Genomic DNA, 19872 nt, shown 5'->3' with positions numbered 1-19872 from the left:
GGCAATAGTTAATGCTATTAATCTACTTTGTGTATAAGCATTATATATAGACTGCTGGAAAACAGAATAAGGAGGAAGTTCAGCATGGGTAGAAACACAAACAAACACAATACCGGTACCGGGAACAAGGTGCTGTTGTGACCACATGGCTTTACAGTAGTTGGGAATCGTTTTGAGAGTCACAAACATATGCTGTCCAGGTCTAACAGGAACACACTTAAACTGGATATCAACCTAGAAGTAGGGAGTAGGAAGGTAGGAAGTCTCTGTTACAATGGCAGATTTATGTAAAATTCTAGTGGTTATGCTAGATGTGTATTTGTTTTAATTATATTCTAATACTGTACCTGTTTTCCTGTTGCATTTCCTTTGCCAACTCTGCCAAAGGTATAAATCTGGCAATGTCCTATCATCCCAGCAGAATCAGCACACACTAAAACTCCACGGATATCACCTGGAAAACAGGTCAAAGCTTTACAAGAACCTCATTTCTTTTCTTTTCATTTTGCACCAATTTAATGAGTGCCGCACAGTGATGACACCATTAAGATTTGAGGTTAAATCAACAAACTAGTGACTAGTAAGGCAATTTGTGGTTAGTTAATGTTAGACTTTTCAGTTTAGAACTTATTTAATTGATAACTTATTTTTGTGAAAGAATTTGTTTAAGAAAATAAGTAGTTGTACTGATAAGTAACACCATGCCAGTGAGTTACCACAGTGTTTGTTTTTGATGCAGTGATGTAGGCATGACTCTGAGTAAACACAGCAAAAACTAAACTCATTCATCAGACAAAAGGACGCAGTTCATTGAAACTTGTGCGGTAACTTGTCTGAATCCTTGAATACTCCCTGAATCAGTAAAACATTTAGGAAATGCCAAGCAATTTGTGAAACACACAAAAACAAAAATATAATAAGAGGTATATCTTAAAGAAATATTAAACCATTGTTTTAGCCAATAAATACAGTAATTCATAAATTGCGTATTTAATACATTTAAAACATGTATTGAAACAAAGGCATTTTATTCATGCATTATTATTTTGACAGGAATCATACACACCAGTAACATTCACCGATGTTGCGATTCTGAGCTGGAGTGAACATTTCTTCCCCTCACACTCCAACACATTAGACAACATCACATTACTGAACACACTGCTGCTTAAAGGCTGATCTCTGCAGTGAAAGGCTGACAGTGGAGCTATAAGACAAAGAATATGTTAGTGCCACAGACAGACAGACAGACAGACACAGAGTGAGACAGAGAGAGAGAGAGAGAGAGAGAGAGAGAGAGAGAGAGAGAGAGAGAGAGAGAGAGAGAGAGAGAGAGAGAGAGAGAGAGAGAGAGAGAGAGAGAGACAGACAGACAGACAGACAGACACAGAGTGAGACAGACACAGAGTGAGACAGAGAGAGAGAGAGAGAGAGAGAGAGAGAGAGAGAGAGAGAGAGAGAGAGAGAGAGAGACAGACAGACAGACAGACAGACAGACAGACAGACAGACAGACAGACAGAGAGACAGATAGATAGATAGATAGATAGATAGATAGATAGATAGATAGATAGATAGATAGACAGATAGACAGATAGATAGATAGATAGATAGATAGATAGATAGATAGATAGATAGATAGATAGATAGATAGATAGATAGATAGATAGATAGATAGATAGATAGATAGATAGATACTCACAGTAAGGTCTGGGTTTACACTGTAGACCCTGTTTAAAGAGATCAAAATGATTTGGCGCTATTTAAAATACTATGCTGAGTGATAATAGTGCAAACTACTTTCCCATTCATGGGTCCAAAATGCTTTAACATTTAAGAGGAAATGTGAAAATACTGTAAGGATAGTAAAACAAGGGGTTTCCCACTCACTAACACCTTAGGAAGTTCCTGGTTAGACGAGCAAATATATCATGGCCATCAGGCAAATGAATATAGTCTAGAGTATGCTCGTATCCAGTTACAGTAATCAAAAGATTACAAAAAGATTAACTTGGTCAGTCCGATGACCTGGATCAGAGAGAGTGAGTTGGTTTGGTCTCAAGACTTTGCATAATTCAGTTTTGTTTCTTTTTTTTCACATATTTTGGCTATTATGTAATGCGCAAGGCTTCATTGTTATGAATGAGATCATATTTTTATGACTCATAAATAAATGTCACTCAACCTCCCACTAACCTTTTCTGACACAAGACAGGAGCTCATATAAATAAGCACTGGCATAATTAAGTTAAATATTAATATATTGTACTGTCTGTCTTAAATGTTTCAACCTTGACATAATTCCTGCATAATGATGTTAAACTTTTAATAATCAAGTTATTACTGCAGCTATATGTTCTACTCAAGTATTCTCAAGATAATATCAAATGAAACAAAAATACTAAAATGATATATATATATATATATATATTATATTATATTATATATATATAAACACAAATGTAACTGACAAACCTGGGAACAACTCCAATCACAGTCCTGATTCCTCTCAATTGTGTTCATATGGACCTTATTGCTTCGGAGGATGGTGAGCAAAAGAGGAAGAAGCTGAAGATAGTTCATGTTTGGTCAGTGTTGGCGCGCAGACGCTCCAGTACAAACTTGCCTTGTCGCTGTGAATGACTTGTAGTCGTAGCACGCTTTAAATATCAAACGGGCATTCACATATAGAGGGAAATTGCTCCCGCCCACTAAAAACCTAATAACTAAGAAAAAAAAAAAAAACTAGTGCAGCTACAAAAGTTGCTCATCCATATACTACTGTGACACACATTCTCTCTCTCTCTCTCTCTCTCTCTCTCTCTCTCTCTCTCTCTCTCTCTCTCTCTCTCTCTCTCTCTCTCTCTCTCTCTCTCTCATTATATTTCTATATGTCATAACACCACATTAGGAAAAATATCCATAAAAGCAATGATAGCAGTCCTCTCATTGATATTTACTAATTTATAACGTCAAGTTACAATTTTAGACAGGCGTTTTAAATATATTTTTTCTGTTTGTTTGTTTGTTTGTTTTTTACTAATATAGATCTATGTTTTTGAAACGTTCTGTAGAAACTATATGCGCCGCTAGATGGAGACAAATGGAGACAAAAATCAACAGCAGACACGCCTTGAGATATTTCCCACAAAAATAACAATTATTACAGTTAATATAAATCATTCCAAATGCGCAGCAGGTTTTGATTACAACGAATCACCTGTAAAGGTATGAAACATTTGAATAGCCTAATAAAAGTAAAGATGATGATGATGATGATGATGATGATGATGATGATGATGATGATGATGATGAAGAAAAAATATTATCGTCATCATCATCATTATTAATATTTTTTATATCTAATATTAGGCTAATTAAATTATTTGATATGATATGTGCTAGTGCAAGGTGATGATCATATTGTATAGGCCTACTGTTGGTTCCTAATCAAATTATTTCTTGCAGATAATCCTAGAATATTATAAATTATTTTAATATATATCTTTATTATTATTATTATTATTATTATTATTATTATTATTATTATTATTATTATTATTATTATTATTATATTATTAACACTTACTCAGATATTATCATATGTTCAATGTATTATTATTATTTATTACTTATTTATTACATTATTTTATGAGTGCAAGGGGATTATAACATGGGTTACTGTTAGTTCCTACTCAAACTATATCTGGCTGACCATCCTGAAAAATAAATAAATAAATAAATAAATAAATAAATAAATAAATAAATAAATAAATAAATAAATAAATCATATAGATTATTATTAGTAGTATTATTAAACCATACTAAGATATTACAATATATGTTTAACATATTATTTATTTATTTATTTATTTATTTATTTATTACATTTTTATATGCTCAAATAGGTTAATGTTGATCAGATTAGTTGTGGTCAAACATCCTGAAAAATAATTAATTATAATTATAATATGGATTATTATTATTATTATTATTATTATTATTATTATTATTATTATTATTATGTAGGCTACTAAGATAATATATATATAATATATGTTTAACATTGTAGTTTTTTATTTATTCAATTATTTTATATGATCAAATGGCTTTCTGTTAGTGAAAATATTTCTGGTCGAACATCCTGAAGAAAATAAATAAATAAATAAATAAATAAATAAATAAATAAATAAATAAATAAATAATAATTATAATTATTATTATTATTATTTATTATTATTATTATTATTATTATTAAATGATAGGTATAAAACAAATTATTATTATTATTTATAAAATTATTTTATATGATAGATAGTGCAAGGTTACATTGGTCAAACTATTTCTGGTCGAATATCCCGAAAAATAATAAATAATAATGATAAGTATAAGTATAATACAGATGATGATTCTCTTTATTATTATTATTATTATTATTATTATTATTATTAATTTAGGATGGTCAACCAGAAAAAAAAATGACATTCATGTGAGTATGAAATAAAACCAACAGCCTCCCCATGTACAAACTGCTCACCCCCTCACGCTCTGCTTGGCCCCGCTCACATTATTTCTTGGCGGGCGTTGTTTGCTGATCTCTCCCTGCCTCCAGTGCGCCTCTCCTCTACTCTCCCCACCCCCTCTTTGTTGTTTCTCTCCTCCAGCCTCCGCTGCGCGCACACACACGCACTCGCTCCCTAGGATCAGCTGCGCGCTCGCAGTATCCGTACGTCCCTTCCCCCCGCGGCCTGGCTGCTGATGAGATGAGTGGAAGATGTCGGTGTCGGGGCTGAAGGCCGAATTAAAGTTCCTGGAGTCAATCTTTGACCCAAACCATGAGCGATTCAGAATAATCGACTGGAAGCCTGACGAACTTAGCTGCCAGTTTAATGTGACAGGAGAAAAACTGCTGATTATTCACTGCAACATCACGGTAAGATTCATCAGCCTTGTGTAGCTTACATGCGAACAAGACAAGGCCGAGTGAAATAACGCCACCACAACCCCCTTTTGACTCGATTAAAGCCACCATATTGCGAATAAAAGCATTTAGACCGATCAAAATCTATTCTATATCCTCAAACGGATGACAAAATAACAGATAAACAAGTACACACTCATAGCATGAGCTACGTTTAGCTTGCTAACGTTAGTTGATTAGCTAACAAAGTTAACTGCGTTGGCTCTCGCTTTAACTGTGTTAGCTAAACAAACACGCCAGCTAATATTCAGACTTGTTTGATTAACGTTATATCAAACACGAGATAGTTAAATAAAACGCATAGTCGTTTTATTCCGCCTCGGTGGGGATTTTACAGTTAAGTTAGTTGCCATGTAATTAGCTTGTGTGCTAATTTAGCAAAAATGATACATTAGCTAGCTAAACGACGTTTTGGACAAAATGTTTTTTTTTGTTTGTTTTTTTCTAGGTCGTCTTTGAGGTGGTATTTTGTAATGTGTATGACGCAGTGAAACTATTTGTATACACAGTTAGTTATAATGTTGGCTATCAAATTAACGAGTCATTTGCTGGGTTGTCGAAGTTCTTCAGTTAGCGAGGCCTCGTAATAAATGCGTAGATTTAAAACGACCCAACTCTATATCCCGTTAAATCTATTGTAATGTAATTGTTATGGTAATTTCTCATAGCTATCATGATTGCTAACGTCGTGTGCTAGCAATATTAGCGCGGTTCCAAACTTAATCATTTGAGCGATTCCTGCCATTTTAACAGCTTTTTAGAGGAAACGCTCTGCATGTAACTTCTGTTGCGTGTATATTAAGTCTATTAGATTATCAAGAGTTGTTGTCATAACGTACACTATGAAAACGCAGCGGCAAAGCGACAGCACTGCAGTGCCAACTGGCTGGTGTTATTGAGGTCAGGTTAAGTTTGCTGAGTTTATATTTTGATGTGTGAGGTGCTGTAAGTTCAGTGTGTGGTCCTGACAAGCAGAAGCAAATCACGTCGCCATCAATTTGGCCCTCTAATGATGGGAGGAGATTTCTAAGTAGTGGTTAGGAACATAATGTCCACATGATTTTACATGGACGACAGGAACTTCAACATCAGCTCTGACTCACCCATCAATGCACAGGTCTTCTGCGGTCTCTTTTGGTTGTCCATTAAGAGAGGGAGAACCTGCAGTTTGATTCATTGGTTTGGCAGCTGTTGATGTGGCTGCTTGTCATGCAAGTGGCTGAATGGATCGGACTTCAGTAACCTTGTGAAAGGACAAAGGGTTTTGATGCAATTAGGAAGATGCTGATGTTGTAACTCTTGATATTTTTGTAGGAGTCTTACCCTTCAACGCCACCAATATGGTTCGTTGATTCAGATGACCCAAGTCTGACCGAAGTCCTTGAACGGCTAGAGGATGTCAGAAGAGGCAATACTTTGGTAAGCAGGTGTTTCCCATATCTGAGATTTCAATAAGAGGGGATCATCAAAATGCAACAAAGGAAAATGTGTATTTTAATGTACATTACTGTTCTGAAGTTGAGGGTCAAATACAAATCTTTCCTGAATCCTGAAAGACAAATGTATCGCCTTACCAAAAAAATATATTAAGTAGCAAAGCCGTTTTCAGCATTGATAATAATAAATGATTCTTGAGCAGGAAAATCAGCATATTAGAATATTAACCGGGACCTGTACCTGAAATGGTACCTGTACTTTTTTCGGTACTTTAGGGATACATCAATAACTAAAGAAACTGTAAGTCATTCATAGAAGTGTTATTGACATTATGCCAGAGCTGCCTTGGTTGCTGTCTGTGGTGTTTACTGTAATATTTACCAGTAAATTGTAGGCTTCTAGCTACTTAATTAAATAAAAAAAAAAAAAAATTTATGAAAAGATTTCTCACATTTTTTTTTTTTAATTCTTGTGTATTTTCTGGTAATCAAATGACGCCATAAAACATTAATTTATCTTTTAACTTAATTATACAAACCTTTTTGTCAAACAAAGTGCTGCACAACTCAGTTTTATACTGTTAAAATTAAAACATGGATGAAAACTTGATTTATTACTTAATAAATCATTTATTATTATAGTAGTGTTAGTATTATTATTGCACTGAGACGTATTTAAATTCTACTGTACAACAGAAATATATTTGTCAAGTTAAACCAAACTTTTATTTTGATAAGTTGGCTTGAGTTTCTGTGTTTTTATGACATGACAGTAGTTTTTCTCAAATGAAACGGTAAAATGGTCTAGGGATGCACCTATACCATTTTTTCAGAACCGATCTGATCTAAAAAATTCTGAGTATCGGTCGATACCGATTCTAAACCGATCCAATACCAATGCAGTTTTGTTTAAAAATTCTATGTTGAATTTCTAAACCTTAGTATGTTGAATTGAAAATCACTCTTTTGTGAGTTAAACACAATCAACTAAATACAGACTTCATTATAAAGAAAAATAACAAATAAAAAAAATATTTAAAATAGCGTTCTATGACAAAAATAGCTCACTACTATAGATGGTGAATAAGTTAGATTAGTGAATAATTCAGCAGCAAAAGTTACAAAATTACGAGTGCACAATAATTGTTATAAAATCTAAACATTTAGTGGGGGGAAAATAAAGGAAACAAAAGTGAATAAGTGTAGCTGTGAATCTGGTAAAATGTTAAACAAAATATATTCATGAAAGCATGTAAATATATTTATAGAAATTGGGCCTATATACTAAGAAATTACATTTATTTTAAATGTATAAGTTCATCTTTTTAATGAGGCAGCAACATGTTATAGAGAGGGCAGAACAAGAGAGGCTATTAATAAGGCTTTCATAGCACAGATTTATTATAATATAGAGCGGCACAAAGCGCGTATGCGCATCCCGTGCGCTGGGATGATGCGCTTGAAGCAACGGAATCACATGCTCACAGTGCGCCGCGCTCTGTGCCTCCGTCCACATTGAGACGTTCAAAACAAGATAAAGGCCCATAGTGTATCTATGCAGTATTCTTATAAGCCGTTTATTTGAACAGTTTAACATTTCAGTTACTGTGTGTGAAGAACAATACAATAACTAGTCCAGTGTTGTGATCTAACAGACACTCGGTAGAAAGTAACACGATTTACAGCAATAAACGCCAGCAAGATGGTTGTTTTTTTGAGAAACTAGAGCGTTATCTAAAGATCAAGCATAATAACAGAAAAAATAAATAATCTTGGAGAGAGTTTCATCATGTTGACTGTCGTAACCGAACGCGACACACAGTTTGAAAGCTGAATGGAGAGTGACTTGAGCCGCAGCGGAGGGGAGCATTGACGTGAACTTGAATTTAATTACTTAAATATTAATCTGTACTCACATTAAACTATGGAATGGCTTCATAACACTTATAATATAGTGCATGAATCGTTCATGATGCTTTATAATGTTTTTGTGCCTTTTGTGGGGCACTGGGGCTTAACAATAACACAGAATATTATGCGCAGTATCGAATTTGGATCTGTACTGTCTGTCCGATACCCGATCCGGCAAATAATGGCGGATCGGAGCCGATACCGATCCTGAGTATCCAGGGTTTTTTCTACATTGAAAATTTTTTGGCGGCCGCCAAAACACATTTTTGTCCCGCCAAATTTGATGAATTACCCTACTGTGATTTATGAATTGATGTAGATTACTAATGCACGTGAGTGACAGAACAGAAAGCCTGCGCGCGCACTGTCCGTGCGATCCTGTCTTCACAACGATCACCATCTGAGCTCTCACTCGCACATATCAATCAAAATCAACAGAACTGACACAATGGTAAAAGGTCGGAAGACTGACTCCTGTTCACATGTTCCGTGTGGCGCGTTCGCACTGCTGAATGTGAATTGTGCTCAAAAAACGCACTTCTTTTGACAGACGTTTTGCACATGCAGCTGACATAAACCATACTTTCAAATAAACTGAAAAATATCCTTATGTAATGTGTAATTCTGTGTTGACAAATCTTTGGCGTTGTTTTAACCATCTGGGTTCACATTTAACGCGTCTGCTTTTGTCTGATTCGCGAACTCATTTGAACCGATTCATTTGAATTAACTGATCTGTCCAACACTGAACTCACGAATCAGTGTGTAATCATTTATTTACAACACCTCTGAAATGAGAATGCAAGTGCTTAACCCATTAAACAAGAGGGGTTAGTAAGAATTAGTTTTAATAATCCACAGTATTTTCATGTATTTATTTTGAGCATTTATATTGATAAGGTGTAGTAAATTACCAAAACAACGGAAGTTGTTGATAGCCAATAGTTTTATTAAATTGTATATGGTAGAGAATTAAACTATTTATTACATTTTTAATGCTATTTTTTAATAATTATTGCCAGACCAATTAATCGGTAAACCATGCAAACTGTGTAAAAACGAGAAACTAAAGAAACAAACATCAAGACACCATACATAATGAGATATCAAAATTAGATGAGGTCAGCATCTAATTCAGCAAAATGAAAACAATTGCATTTATTTAACATTTATTGTCAGTATTGGGCTCACAGATCACACGGGTAGGTACTTTTACTGTTGGTGTGTGTATGCGCGTATATGCGTGTGTGTGGATGACCATGTCTGGTCAGCCACCACCGAAGACCATTTCTGACCCAGGAAAAACCCTGTGAGTATCGGATAGGTGCATCCCTAAAATGTCACTTGATTTCAGCAGTTTGGCAGTTTTGACATGCGATCCGAATCATGAATCAATACGCTGATTCATAACCGTTCAAATCTTTATTTGAGGGTTGAAAACAAACACGGGAAGAGAAGACAATGCTGAATAAAGTTGTAGTTTTTGTTATTTTTGGACCATAATGTATTTTCGAGAGAGATTCTAATGAACTAACTGGTGTCACATATGGACTACTTTGTTTTTATTCCCTTTCTGGACATGGACAGTATAGTGTGCCTACACTTTCATTGAAGGAACAGAAAAGCTCTCTGACTAAATAAAATATCTTAAACTATGTTCTGAAAATGAACGGAGGTCTTACGGGTGTGGAACAACATTAGTCATTAATGACATAAATTTCATTTTTGGCTGAACTCCTTTAAGAGTACAACGTTCGTTATCCGACCATAATTGGAATTCCTTCTGAAGGATCATGTGACACTGAAAACTGGAGTAATGATGCTGACAATTCAGCTTTGATCAAAGATAATAAATATAAATTAAATTCAAATATATTTAAATTGAGAATTATTTTAAATGGTAATATTTCACAATATTTCTGTTATCAAATGAATGCTGCCTTGCTGAGCATTTGAGACTTCTTTCAAAAAACATTAAAACACATCTTAAAATCTATTAGTCAAAATTTGATCATTGTGATTGCAAGGGAAATAATTACTATTATTTTCACGTCTTTGTCCAGATCTTTTAATTTATTCCAAAAATGCATTAAACGTGCAATTCATACACACAGTCACCTGAAAACCGCTCTGTGATGAACATGTTTTAATTAGGTTAATGGGCTTGATATCATAGAAATATAAAACATGTTATAGGACTGGGCGATATGGCCCAAAAAATTATCACAATATAATTTTCCATATCAGTCGATAGCTATAAATATTTATAAAATTTAAAGGCATATTTTTGCTCCTGAGTGAAAGATGTAGAAAACAGACAGTTAACTGTGGTTTTAAACTATCCTTTATTGTCAAAACATGACAAACACTTCCCAACAGGTGAACAATGTATTATAACTGAGGTAGATTTATTTATTAAAATATTAATTGTGGTAAGCATTTTTTTTACTCTACACTGTATATCAATAATATCATTAATTAATTGTGTAAGAAGTAAAACACTAAAAACAGGCAAAAAAAAGAAAAGTTAAGAAACATTTTGAGTCGTCTCATGTGTTTTTAACTGTTAATGGTCACTTAAGGCATAACCAAATATTTTTATGGGGTTAATGGTCATAATTTTGTATGGATTTGTCCATTCAAGTGCAAAATGTGAAAGAACTCAATTTAGTATTTACAACGTTTGAGATATAACTTTCTGGATGTTCGCACACTTCTCAAACAGTGACTACCCAATCTCTTTTGTGTCTTCCTGCGCTTCAATATTGGGCAAGTCTTAAAAACACAGGCAAATGATTAAATGATATACTTTTGTAGCAATGCAGTTCCATCAACTCTCCCGAGCATTGTTCACGCTGGCGCCAGGCCATCAGGCAGTCCTTATTATCGAGTCCTGCTTTATAATGCACAATCTTATTTTACATTGACCCGAATATGATTGTGCTATAATCATGCAGCCCTAATCCACAAGGAACATAAATCCACATATTAGTCAGGATGAAACTTTAATTTTTTTTTTTTTATCTGAACACACAAAGTGTGACCCAATGCTTTATAGTAGATTAGCCGTTTTATATTAATTAGTAGGTAAAAAGGTTTTCTCTAATAAAGTTACTCACCATTTGTTACCACTTTTTGTTCTTGCGCAGCTCCTACAGCAGCTGAAAAGGCTGATCTGTGATTTATGCCGACTCTATAACCTGCCCCAGCATCCTGATGTGGAGATGCTGGATCAGCCTCTTCCTGCTGGACCCATCAGTCAGGACAAGAAGGTAGCCCAAATCAGCACAGACCTACATAGCCATTTCTTTTTACACTCCTTCCCTTTCCCGTTTGTAATGTGTGTGAGCTGATGCAAACTTTTTCTTGTTCTTGTTTTTCCCAGCATGGAACAACAGATGAAGTGACATCAGAAGAAGAGGAGGAAGAGGAAATGGCAGAGGTAATAAGCTTTTGGAGGATGCAATGGCTTTGTGATTCCAGTTATGAATAGACTAGTTGATACCTAACACATTCTTTTGTTTGTTGCTGTGGCAGCAGGATATTGAAGATCTAGACCACTATGACATGAAAGAGGAGCCGGTCGATGGCAAGAAGTCGGAGGACGATGGCATCGAGAAGGAGAATCTGGCCATTCTGGAGAAAATCCGCAAGAACCAGAGGCAGGACCACTTGAACGTAAGTGTCCATTCGGTAAGGTACCTTTTTATTTAACTTTGGGGTTGGGTGGAGCACTTAAAAAGCAGCAAAATAGCACTTAATATGCTATCCTTTTTTGTATGATGTGTAACATGATGTTATAAACCAAATGATTGGTTTATTTACAAGTAGTCTTTTTTTTTTCTATGTGCAAATTCTCATATCCACTAAAGAATAATTTGAATAATTAGTTTGCGCCTTGTATATGTTCCCTAAATGCTTCTTTGTTGGTCTCTTAGGGTGCGGTGTCTGGTTCAGTTCAGGCCTCTGACCGCCTCATGAAGGAACTCAGGGAGATCTATAGATCACAGAGTTATAAGACAGGTAATTTTGGTAGGGCTGTGATGGTCGCCATGACCACCGTGCCACCGGCGGTAGTCTGCACGTGACGTGACACACTATATGACATGCAAAAAGTTTTGTATAGAATATAACATTTGCAATAGCAGTTGCTATTTATAACCTGTACCTTTTAGCTGTATGCTGTTTGAAAGTTGCAACGATTTATAGTTTAATATTTAACTTTCTTATTTACCTGTTTATTTCACTGTATTATCTCTGATATTTATTTTAATGTTAGCAGGCTGTTTCACTCAAGTGCTGTAAACACGCGCGCTTGTTAACAGATGTTTAAGCCTCATTATTTAAATCTTACAATATATATATTTTTTAAATGTGAATTGTTTTATTTAAAACAGTCATTCAAGCTTTTTTTAAACATATGTTTCATGGTTGTGTGATAAGTAGGCTATAGGGCAGTGTTTTAGTTCATTGTTTCAGTTTCATCCCCCACCCCGAGAACCCCACAAACACCGTGCCACCGCCGGTGGTAAAAAACTGCAACCGTCACAGCCCTAAATTTTGGTTTTGCATTACATCAATGACATATGACATTTCCACTTGTCTGTTCTAGTGCTGCAATGACCATTCGTCATCGATGACGTCGACTACGGAAATATGTCGACGTTTGTGAAATGCGTCGGCGCATCGTGTCACACATTCATCTCGCGTAATGTTGGCTTCTGCTCCTGGGAATGGAGAAAGTTCTCCATTCTATCACAAAAACCTAGACCACGAATATCAAAAGTGTGGGAATACTTTAAACAGTGTTTCCCACACATAGACTAATTTGTGGCGGACCGCCACATAATCAATAACGGCCGCCACATATTGATTCGTCATTTATTAATTTTTACGCTATTTAAAAGACGCAAGCATATTCGTTTAGCTGCATTTCCTTAAGTTCTCTCTCCGCCCTTTTGTGCGTCTCTTACTCACTCACACAAGAGTGCACAAAACAAGTTTTATTGCATTTTGGTGCGTTTAGTGTGACATAGCTTTTAAAACCAGAGCAGTTGAATAACAGAGTTGCAACACGCCTTCATCACGCGGCAGCGCGCAGTCATGGCGCTCATAATTCTAAACAAACCAGCGCGGTGTCAATCCATTACAGACCAGTGTTTCCCAACCGGGATCCTGAGCAAAAGGTGCCAGGACGCACTTACACCGTGGTTCATCTCACATCTGATGACACATCTTTTAATATGGGTTGTAACTTGAAAATAATGCTGTCGATGGATACACGTGCTGACTCCTCAGGTATACACTACAACAACAGCGATAATAAAAGAAAAATGTGGGCAAAACGGTCTCTCTTTGTAAACTTTATAAAACGCATGCGAGTGCTGCCGTACGTCCGAATATGAGCAGTCATTTTCACCGTCGTCACCCCCGTGTAGCCAGGAGATGCGAATGAGAAGATCTGTCTCTGTGCACTCGTCCCAAAGCGCGCAAATATTGAGTTATCTTTCAAATCCTGTGCTTAAACGGACAAACTCACACAAAAAGTATGTCAAAATGTCACAGCCTACTCTATGCCCTAAGTGAACTTTATACAGAAAATACGACGACTATCTGTGGGTCTTAAAGGGGCAGTAGCATTCACTGCTGTCTGTTTAATGTCAAACAAAAGATAGACATCACTCACTGCTCTTGATTGAAAAGCTTTTGTAAGTTTAATAAGGATTATTTTTTTAATTTAAACAGTTAAATGTGCAGTTATTTTACATTTGATTACTTTATTCCATTTCTCTACCTAAAAACTAATGTTAGACCTACCTGAAAAACATTGTTTATTTTATTCTCATCTTTGCTCAATAGTATTTATTTGTGCTGCTGCTCCTATTTAAGTTATTTGTTCTTATTTTCTTTATTTTCATTTGACAGTAGTCCTTTTTCCCTTTTTCCTCTGAACATAGCAAATACCGAACTGTACTGAAACGTGAACCTAAAACCGTGATACAAAGTGAACCGTGAGCAGTCTGTACTGTTACACCTCTAGCGTAACTTATGCGAGGGGGTGCCACAGAATTTTGATAATTTTCAAAGGCTAAAAAAAATCGTTAGATTAGTCGACTAATCGAAAAAATAATCATTAGATTAGTCGACAGAAAAAATAATTGTTAGTTGCAGCTCTAGTCTGTTCCAAACCTGCATACTGCCTACATGGGCTGTTGCCTTCTAAAGGGGAACATCTCGCATGTAATGGAAGCTCATAAATGGCTCATTTGGAATGGTGCCCTTGCCAAGGTTTTTTTGTTGTTGTTGTTCCTTTGGCCACCATCACGACGCATTTCTGTAAATGCCTTCCCCACAAAGTATCTTATCTTATCTTGGAATTTACCCACATTTTATGTAGCTTCACTTTTGGTAACTGACACTTTTATGTCAAGAGTGCAGCTGTGATTTCTAAAAATGGTTTTGAAAATGATTTTGGAAAATTTATTTTATCTTGTTCTAGTGAAAGGGCTGTTACAGATCTGTTTGTTTACTTTTCCATTCTGTCTCTTCCAGGTATCTATTCAGTGGAGTTAGTCAATGATAGCCTGTATGAGTGGCATGTCAAGTTAAGGACGTAAGTATGGTTGCACAACATATGAAATAACATTTAGGCTGATGATATGGTTGCACGACATGAAATAACATGTAGGTATTGTTGCACAACATATGAAATAACATGTAGGCTGATGATATGGTTGCACAAAATATTAAATATGGTTGCAGTACATATGAAATAACATCTAGGCTGATGATATGGTTACACAAAATATGAAATATGGTTGCAGCACAACATATGAAATAACATGTAGGCTGATGATATGGTTGCGCAAAATATGAAAAATAGTTCCACAACATGAAATTACATGAGCTGATGATATTGTTGCACAACATATGAAATTAAATGGTTGCACAACATTTGGAATAACATATAGGCTGATTTATATGGTTGCTCAAAATATGAAAAAGTTGCACAACATATGAAATAACATGTAGGCTGATTTATATGGTTGCACAAAATATGAAATATGGTTGCACAACATATAAAATAACATTTAGGCTGATGATATGGTTGCACGACATTAAATAACATGTAGGTATTGTTGCACAACATATAAAATAACATTTAGGCTGATGATATGGTTGCACAAAATATGAAATATGGTTGCACAACATCTGAAATAACATGTAAGCTGATGTTTGTTTAAGTGTTCAGATCTTTAAAAATCATCCTTGTGCGTTTTTAAGGGTTGATCCAGACAGTCCGTTACACAGCGACTTGCAGGTTTTGAAGGAAAAAGAAGGCATGGACTACATTCTGCTCAATTTCTCTTATAAAGTAAGTGCTGCTTTGTTTCTTTATTGTACAATAAAATACAGATTGAAGAGAATTTGATTGAAAGGCATGATTATGCAACTGAAGTTTTGTTTTCTTTCTTCCCGATGGTAGGATAACTTTCCTTTTGATCCTCCCTTTGTACGGGTTGTGTCTCCTGTCCTGTCTGGAGGGTGAGCAGGAGAGCCTGTCTATTCTAGTATTAATATTTTCATTTAAAGTTTTGCAATTATGTTTGTATAGATTTATATAGAGAATAAGTCATAAGTTTTTTTTTTTTTAAAGCTTTTATGAAGTTTAATACTTAGGGCTGTAACGATATGCGATATGAAATCGAAATCGCAATACGCAGGTCCACGAACCTGTATCGCGATCTGAGAAGGCAGAATCGCGACACACCCCTTCCAACTCCCAGAATTATCCTTCCTGTCCAGGTCCAACTTTTAAGTCAGCAGTATGGCAACATTTCAGCTACCCGGTGGAGAACAAGGATGGCAATCGTGTAGTTGACAAGACCCACACAATTTGCCGTAAATGTTTCAAGAAGCTTCCCCAACCGGCTGGCAAAGTGGTGTGAGCGTGGCGTTTCTGTTGCGTGTCATCTGCGGGGCGGCTGCGTGGCGTTTTCTCTTTCTTTGCACACCAGAAGCGTGTCTGACGCGGCGCTTCTGTTGGTATTGATGTACAGGAGGCCCTATACTTCATGTTAAATATATATTGCCTATTGGTACCCCAAAGAAAACGTCGGCAGTAGCCTATTGACCATACAGATATATGGTATTGACGGCAAAATAGGCTACAGAATACTGTACAGAATAAAACTGTTTTGTCCTCCCCATATCGAGGTTTGTATCGTACCGTGGGTCAAAAATCGTGATACGAACCGAATCGTGGGTTTGGTGTATCGTTACAGCCCTATTAATACTGCTTCTACTGCTAACTTAAATTGGCTGTTTTTATTATTATCATGTCTTTATTTATTATTATTAATTAATAATTTTATTTTATATATATATATATATATATGTATATATATATATATATATAATACACACACACACAAATAATGCTCATTTTCAAAATTGGTAATGCGCCCTGCTTTTTCTCATCTAGCTATGTTCTTGGTGGAGGAGCCTTGTGTATGGAACTACTTACAAAACAGGTTTGAATTCTCTTTAGGGTTTGCACATTGAAATAAAGAATGAAATCTGAAATCAAATCAATCTAATCTGTGCTGTTGATCACAGGGCTGGAGCAGTGCCTACTCAATAGAGTCAGTCATCATGCAAATCAATGCCACCTTAGTCAAAGGGAAAGCCAGAGTGCAGTTCGGAGCAAATAAGGTTTGTCTGGCCTCCACATGATCTGAGACGACCCAAAAAAATTATTTCAGAAATGTTGACCCTTTTCCCCTTTTGTTTTGTGCAGAATCAATACAATCTTGCCAGAGCACAACAGTCATACAAATCATTGGTTCAGATTCACGAAAAAAATGGTAGGTGGAGAAACTACAAAATGAGGTACAGAATTAATGCACTTTGACATGGTCTCAGATGTCTTTTTTTTTTGTTTGTGTGATGTTTTTCCTCTAGGCTGGTACACACCTCCTAAAGAAGATGGCTAGTAGAAGCATTGATCCGCGTACATACTGCAAACATGGGATATCTGGTCAAACCTTTGCTTTTATTTTACTAATGTTTTCACCTCTTAAGCTTGAGACTTCGTGTAAGTGGAAACCATCAGGGGAAACGTTCACCCTCTCACTGTCTGGAATGCTTGGAAATTTGCATCGTCCTCTCCTGCAAGGCTGGACTCTTTGACCATATCCCATGACGTCTCTGTTTCTCATGCTCTTTCTCTCTCTCATTTATTATTTCTATACTGATGGGACTTTAAGAGCCTTGGTACTAATAAGGCATCTAACATGGCGTTTCTGATCAGAGAAAGATGTGTTTTTCTTTTCTTTCTCTTTTTTGTTGCTTCCTCCTCACTTTTACTGGAGCATGGCTCTGTTCAGGATTATTACATAGATGGAGATGCTCAATGAAGATGCTGGATCTGATCCTCTCTATCTGCTTTTAAAGGATGTTCTTATGGCCATGGACTTTAAATGATGGTTTACTGAACTTAAAACAGGATATGGATGCAACTAGAGACAATGTGAAGACAATGTGCCACTGCTCTTGTATCTATAGAGACTTCTTCCCTCCCTCATGCATTCTGAGTTAACATGTACTGGTACATTTAATGCTGATGTTGTTGAAGAATCATTATTTGCCGCAATTATATGCGCAAGCTTCTTAAGCAACCCTAATATTACTGATAACGGCGAGGACGAGAAGAAGGGGCGTTTATACGACTCTAGCTCCAGATCTCGTTTTTCCACTAAGGATGAATTCCACTCAGTTTCCTTGCGCTTGCTTTTAGCATGTGGCTGATCTGACCAATAATGGACAAATGCGAGCTTTGGCTTTGAAAAGGCGAAGCGGAACTTACCGTCGCTCCATAGTTGAACAGAGCTCCACTTGTATACTTGTAAATGGATTTGAGGCGTCTTAAATGTGGTGTTTATGTGAAGTGGGGGAATTCTCAGAGTTGTTTTCACATGAGGACTTTTGGACTCGAAATGGGGGAAAAAGTTGATGTTTCTCAAAATAACGGGGGTAATATCTTAAAAATTGTATTTATATAAGTGATATGAACATAACTTTTTTTTTTTTCCTCCCCGTTTTCTGTTCCCACCCTTAATTGTTATCTACTGTTTTGAAAGATGTTCATAATTTCTGCTCCATTAAAAACGGCTGTTACAGATTGAGACATTTGAGGTTTACATTACTAATGGACCTCTCATGATTAGCAGTACTCAAGGTTTGTCGATACTGTCAGTTTTATTTTGTGAGCATCGATGGGTTAAAGTCTTCGAAAGCGCAAATAATGCTTTTCTCATAGCACAACACTACCAAGAGCACTGTTTCTTCCCAAGCCTGATGGACAATTCATACAAAACTCAAGGCATCGTTTAGTTTACCTTTGGATTTGAACGTCCAGTATAAAGTCTTAAGAAAGGTCAATGTTTTACCATCAACGGCGAAGTTAGACTTTTCAAATGACGCCATACCTCCCTATTATTTTTTGCGTTTTGTTTTGGAACGTATTATAAAACTGACTGTATAAGGCTCGCGTATGTGAAGGCATCTAGCAGTTTCCATTTTAAAAACTCAGGAAAATCCATTCTGTTAGAAAACGCTTTTTCGGTCCGTTTGCTCTACCTATCCACTTCAAAGACTTTTAATTCCTGAAGGCGAAGGATTATTTAAACAGCTTCCTGTGGCCTCTATTTAGTATTTTATGATGGGGCTTGGTTCCACCGCAAGAAGTGTTAAAGGCCAGTTGTGATTGGACGACTCTGGCTATAAAAATGCATCAGATTTCCATTGTTCACTGAATTTGAGTGCTCAGTCAAATGTAACTTGTTTTTTTGCTGTTGTTTCTCTCCCCTCTGACTTCAGCTTTCCCACTTGTAAATATTTTGGGACATTTGGGTTTAGTATTTGCACAGAATGTTGTGATTGTGCCTCTTGGATCAGTCCTGAGTTTGAACTTCCATAACGGGCAAGCTCTTGGATGCGTATTATCTTTAACATGGATGCAAATGTAATCTTTTACTCCAATCTCATGTAAATGTAATTCAAGAGAGCCAATGCAGCAGGAATGTCTTGAGCCACTCAAGTGTCTGCTTTGCAAGTAATTGCTGCTGTCTTGTTTCAGAGATGAGCTGGGTCTTGGGTTTTCATCTGCGAGATTTGAAAAGGCAGACCTTTCCGAATGATTTTCCTTTTAGGGGGCTATTCATTTCAGAAGTACATCTGCATTGACCTGGGCTTGTCCGCATTGACCAAGATTTCTGTGACTGATTAGTCTTTCTTGTTTCCTTGTCCGAACAGTAATGATGTTGTTTTTTTGTTTTCACACCGAACGTGAACCTCACAGTAACTAATAACAAAACTCGTCTCTGGTGCCATTTCATGGAATGGTTCTTGAAGCTCACACTGTTGGCATGCTTTTTGTTTTTGTTTTTTTGTTAGGGTTTTTTTTCCATTACAAGAGAATTTTGACCATGTACAGTATATTTGTAAACTTGCATCAAGTTTATGAATAAAGAATTTTACGAGGA

The 19872-nt window shown here is 36.1% G+C and overlaps 2 protein-coding genes across 5 annotated transcripts in view; one reads left to right on the top strand and one right to left on the bottom strand.

The window, feature by feature from the left end:
• The window catches only part of il17rel (interleukin 17 receptor E-like), a 20012-nt gene extending 14465 nt beyond the window's left edge, over positions 1-5547 (bottom strand). The window contains exons 1-6 of the mRNA XM_067437054.1: positions 5518-5547; positions 2474-2724; positions 1701-1728; positions 1067-1207; positions 348-454; positions 120-234 (exon numbers count right to left, since the gene is read on the bottom strand). Of these exons, the coding sequence (XP_067293155.1) occupies positions 120-234; positions 348-454; positions 1067-1207; positions 1701-1728; positions 2474-2581 (499 nt within the window). The 5' untranslated portion in view covers positions 2582-2724; positions 5518-5547. The remainder of the gene's footprint in view (positions 1-119; positions 235-347; positions 455-1066; positions 1208-1700; positions 1729-2473; positions 2725-5517) is intronic.
• Positions 4596-19872, top strand: ube2q2 (ubiquitin-conjugating enzyme E2Q family member 2). 4 transcript variants are annotated; one of them, XM_067437053.1, is made up of 13 exons: positions 4596-4931; positions 6294-6398; positions 11476-11598; positions 11712-11768; positions 11867-12004; positions 12265-12349; positions 14879-14939; positions 15611-15701; positions 15813-15871; positions 16812-16860; positions 16946-17041; positions 17127-17193; positions 17291-19872. In XM_067437053.1, exons 1-13 carry the CDS (start codon positions 4773-4775, stop codon positions 17320-17322), a joined length of 1122 nt encoding a protein of 373 aa, XP_067293154.1. In that variant the 5' UTR covers positions 4596-4772; the 3' UTR covers positions 17323-19872. The 4 variants fall into 4 exon arrangements, with proteins under 4 accessions (XP_067293154.1, XP_067293152.1, XP_067293153.1 ...); XM_067437051.1 differs by having other exon boundaries at positions 11867-12019; XM_067437052.1 differs by having other exon boundaries at positions 11864-12004.

Source organism: Pseudorasbora parva, chromosome 25 (genome assembly GCF_024679245.1).
Source record: "Pseudorasbora parva isolate DD20220531a chromosome 25, ASM2467924v1, whole genome shotgun sequence".
NCBI classification, from domain to species: domain Eukaryota; kingdom Metazoa; phylum Chordata; class Actinopteri; order Cypriniformes; family Gobionidae; genus Pseudorasbora; species Pseudorasbora parva.
Note: the sequence above shows the minus strand (reverse complement) of the source record. Positions and strands in the feature narration are given on the sequence as shown.

Bases quoted from the DNA above. Each gene is read 5' to 3' on its own strand.
- ube2q2 (XM_067437050.1), top strand. From the start codon at position 4,773: ATGTCGGTGTCGGGGCTGAAGGCCGAATTAAAGTTCCTGGAGTCAATC. The intron at 4,932-6,293 runs GTAAGATTCATC...ATATTTTTGTAG, and splicing joins TTATTCACTGCAACATCACG to GAGTCTTACCCTTCAACGCC. The intron at 16,861-16,945 runs GTTTGAATTCTC...TGTTGATCACAG, and splicing joins TGGAACTACTTACAAAACAG to GGCTGGAGCAGTGCCTACTC.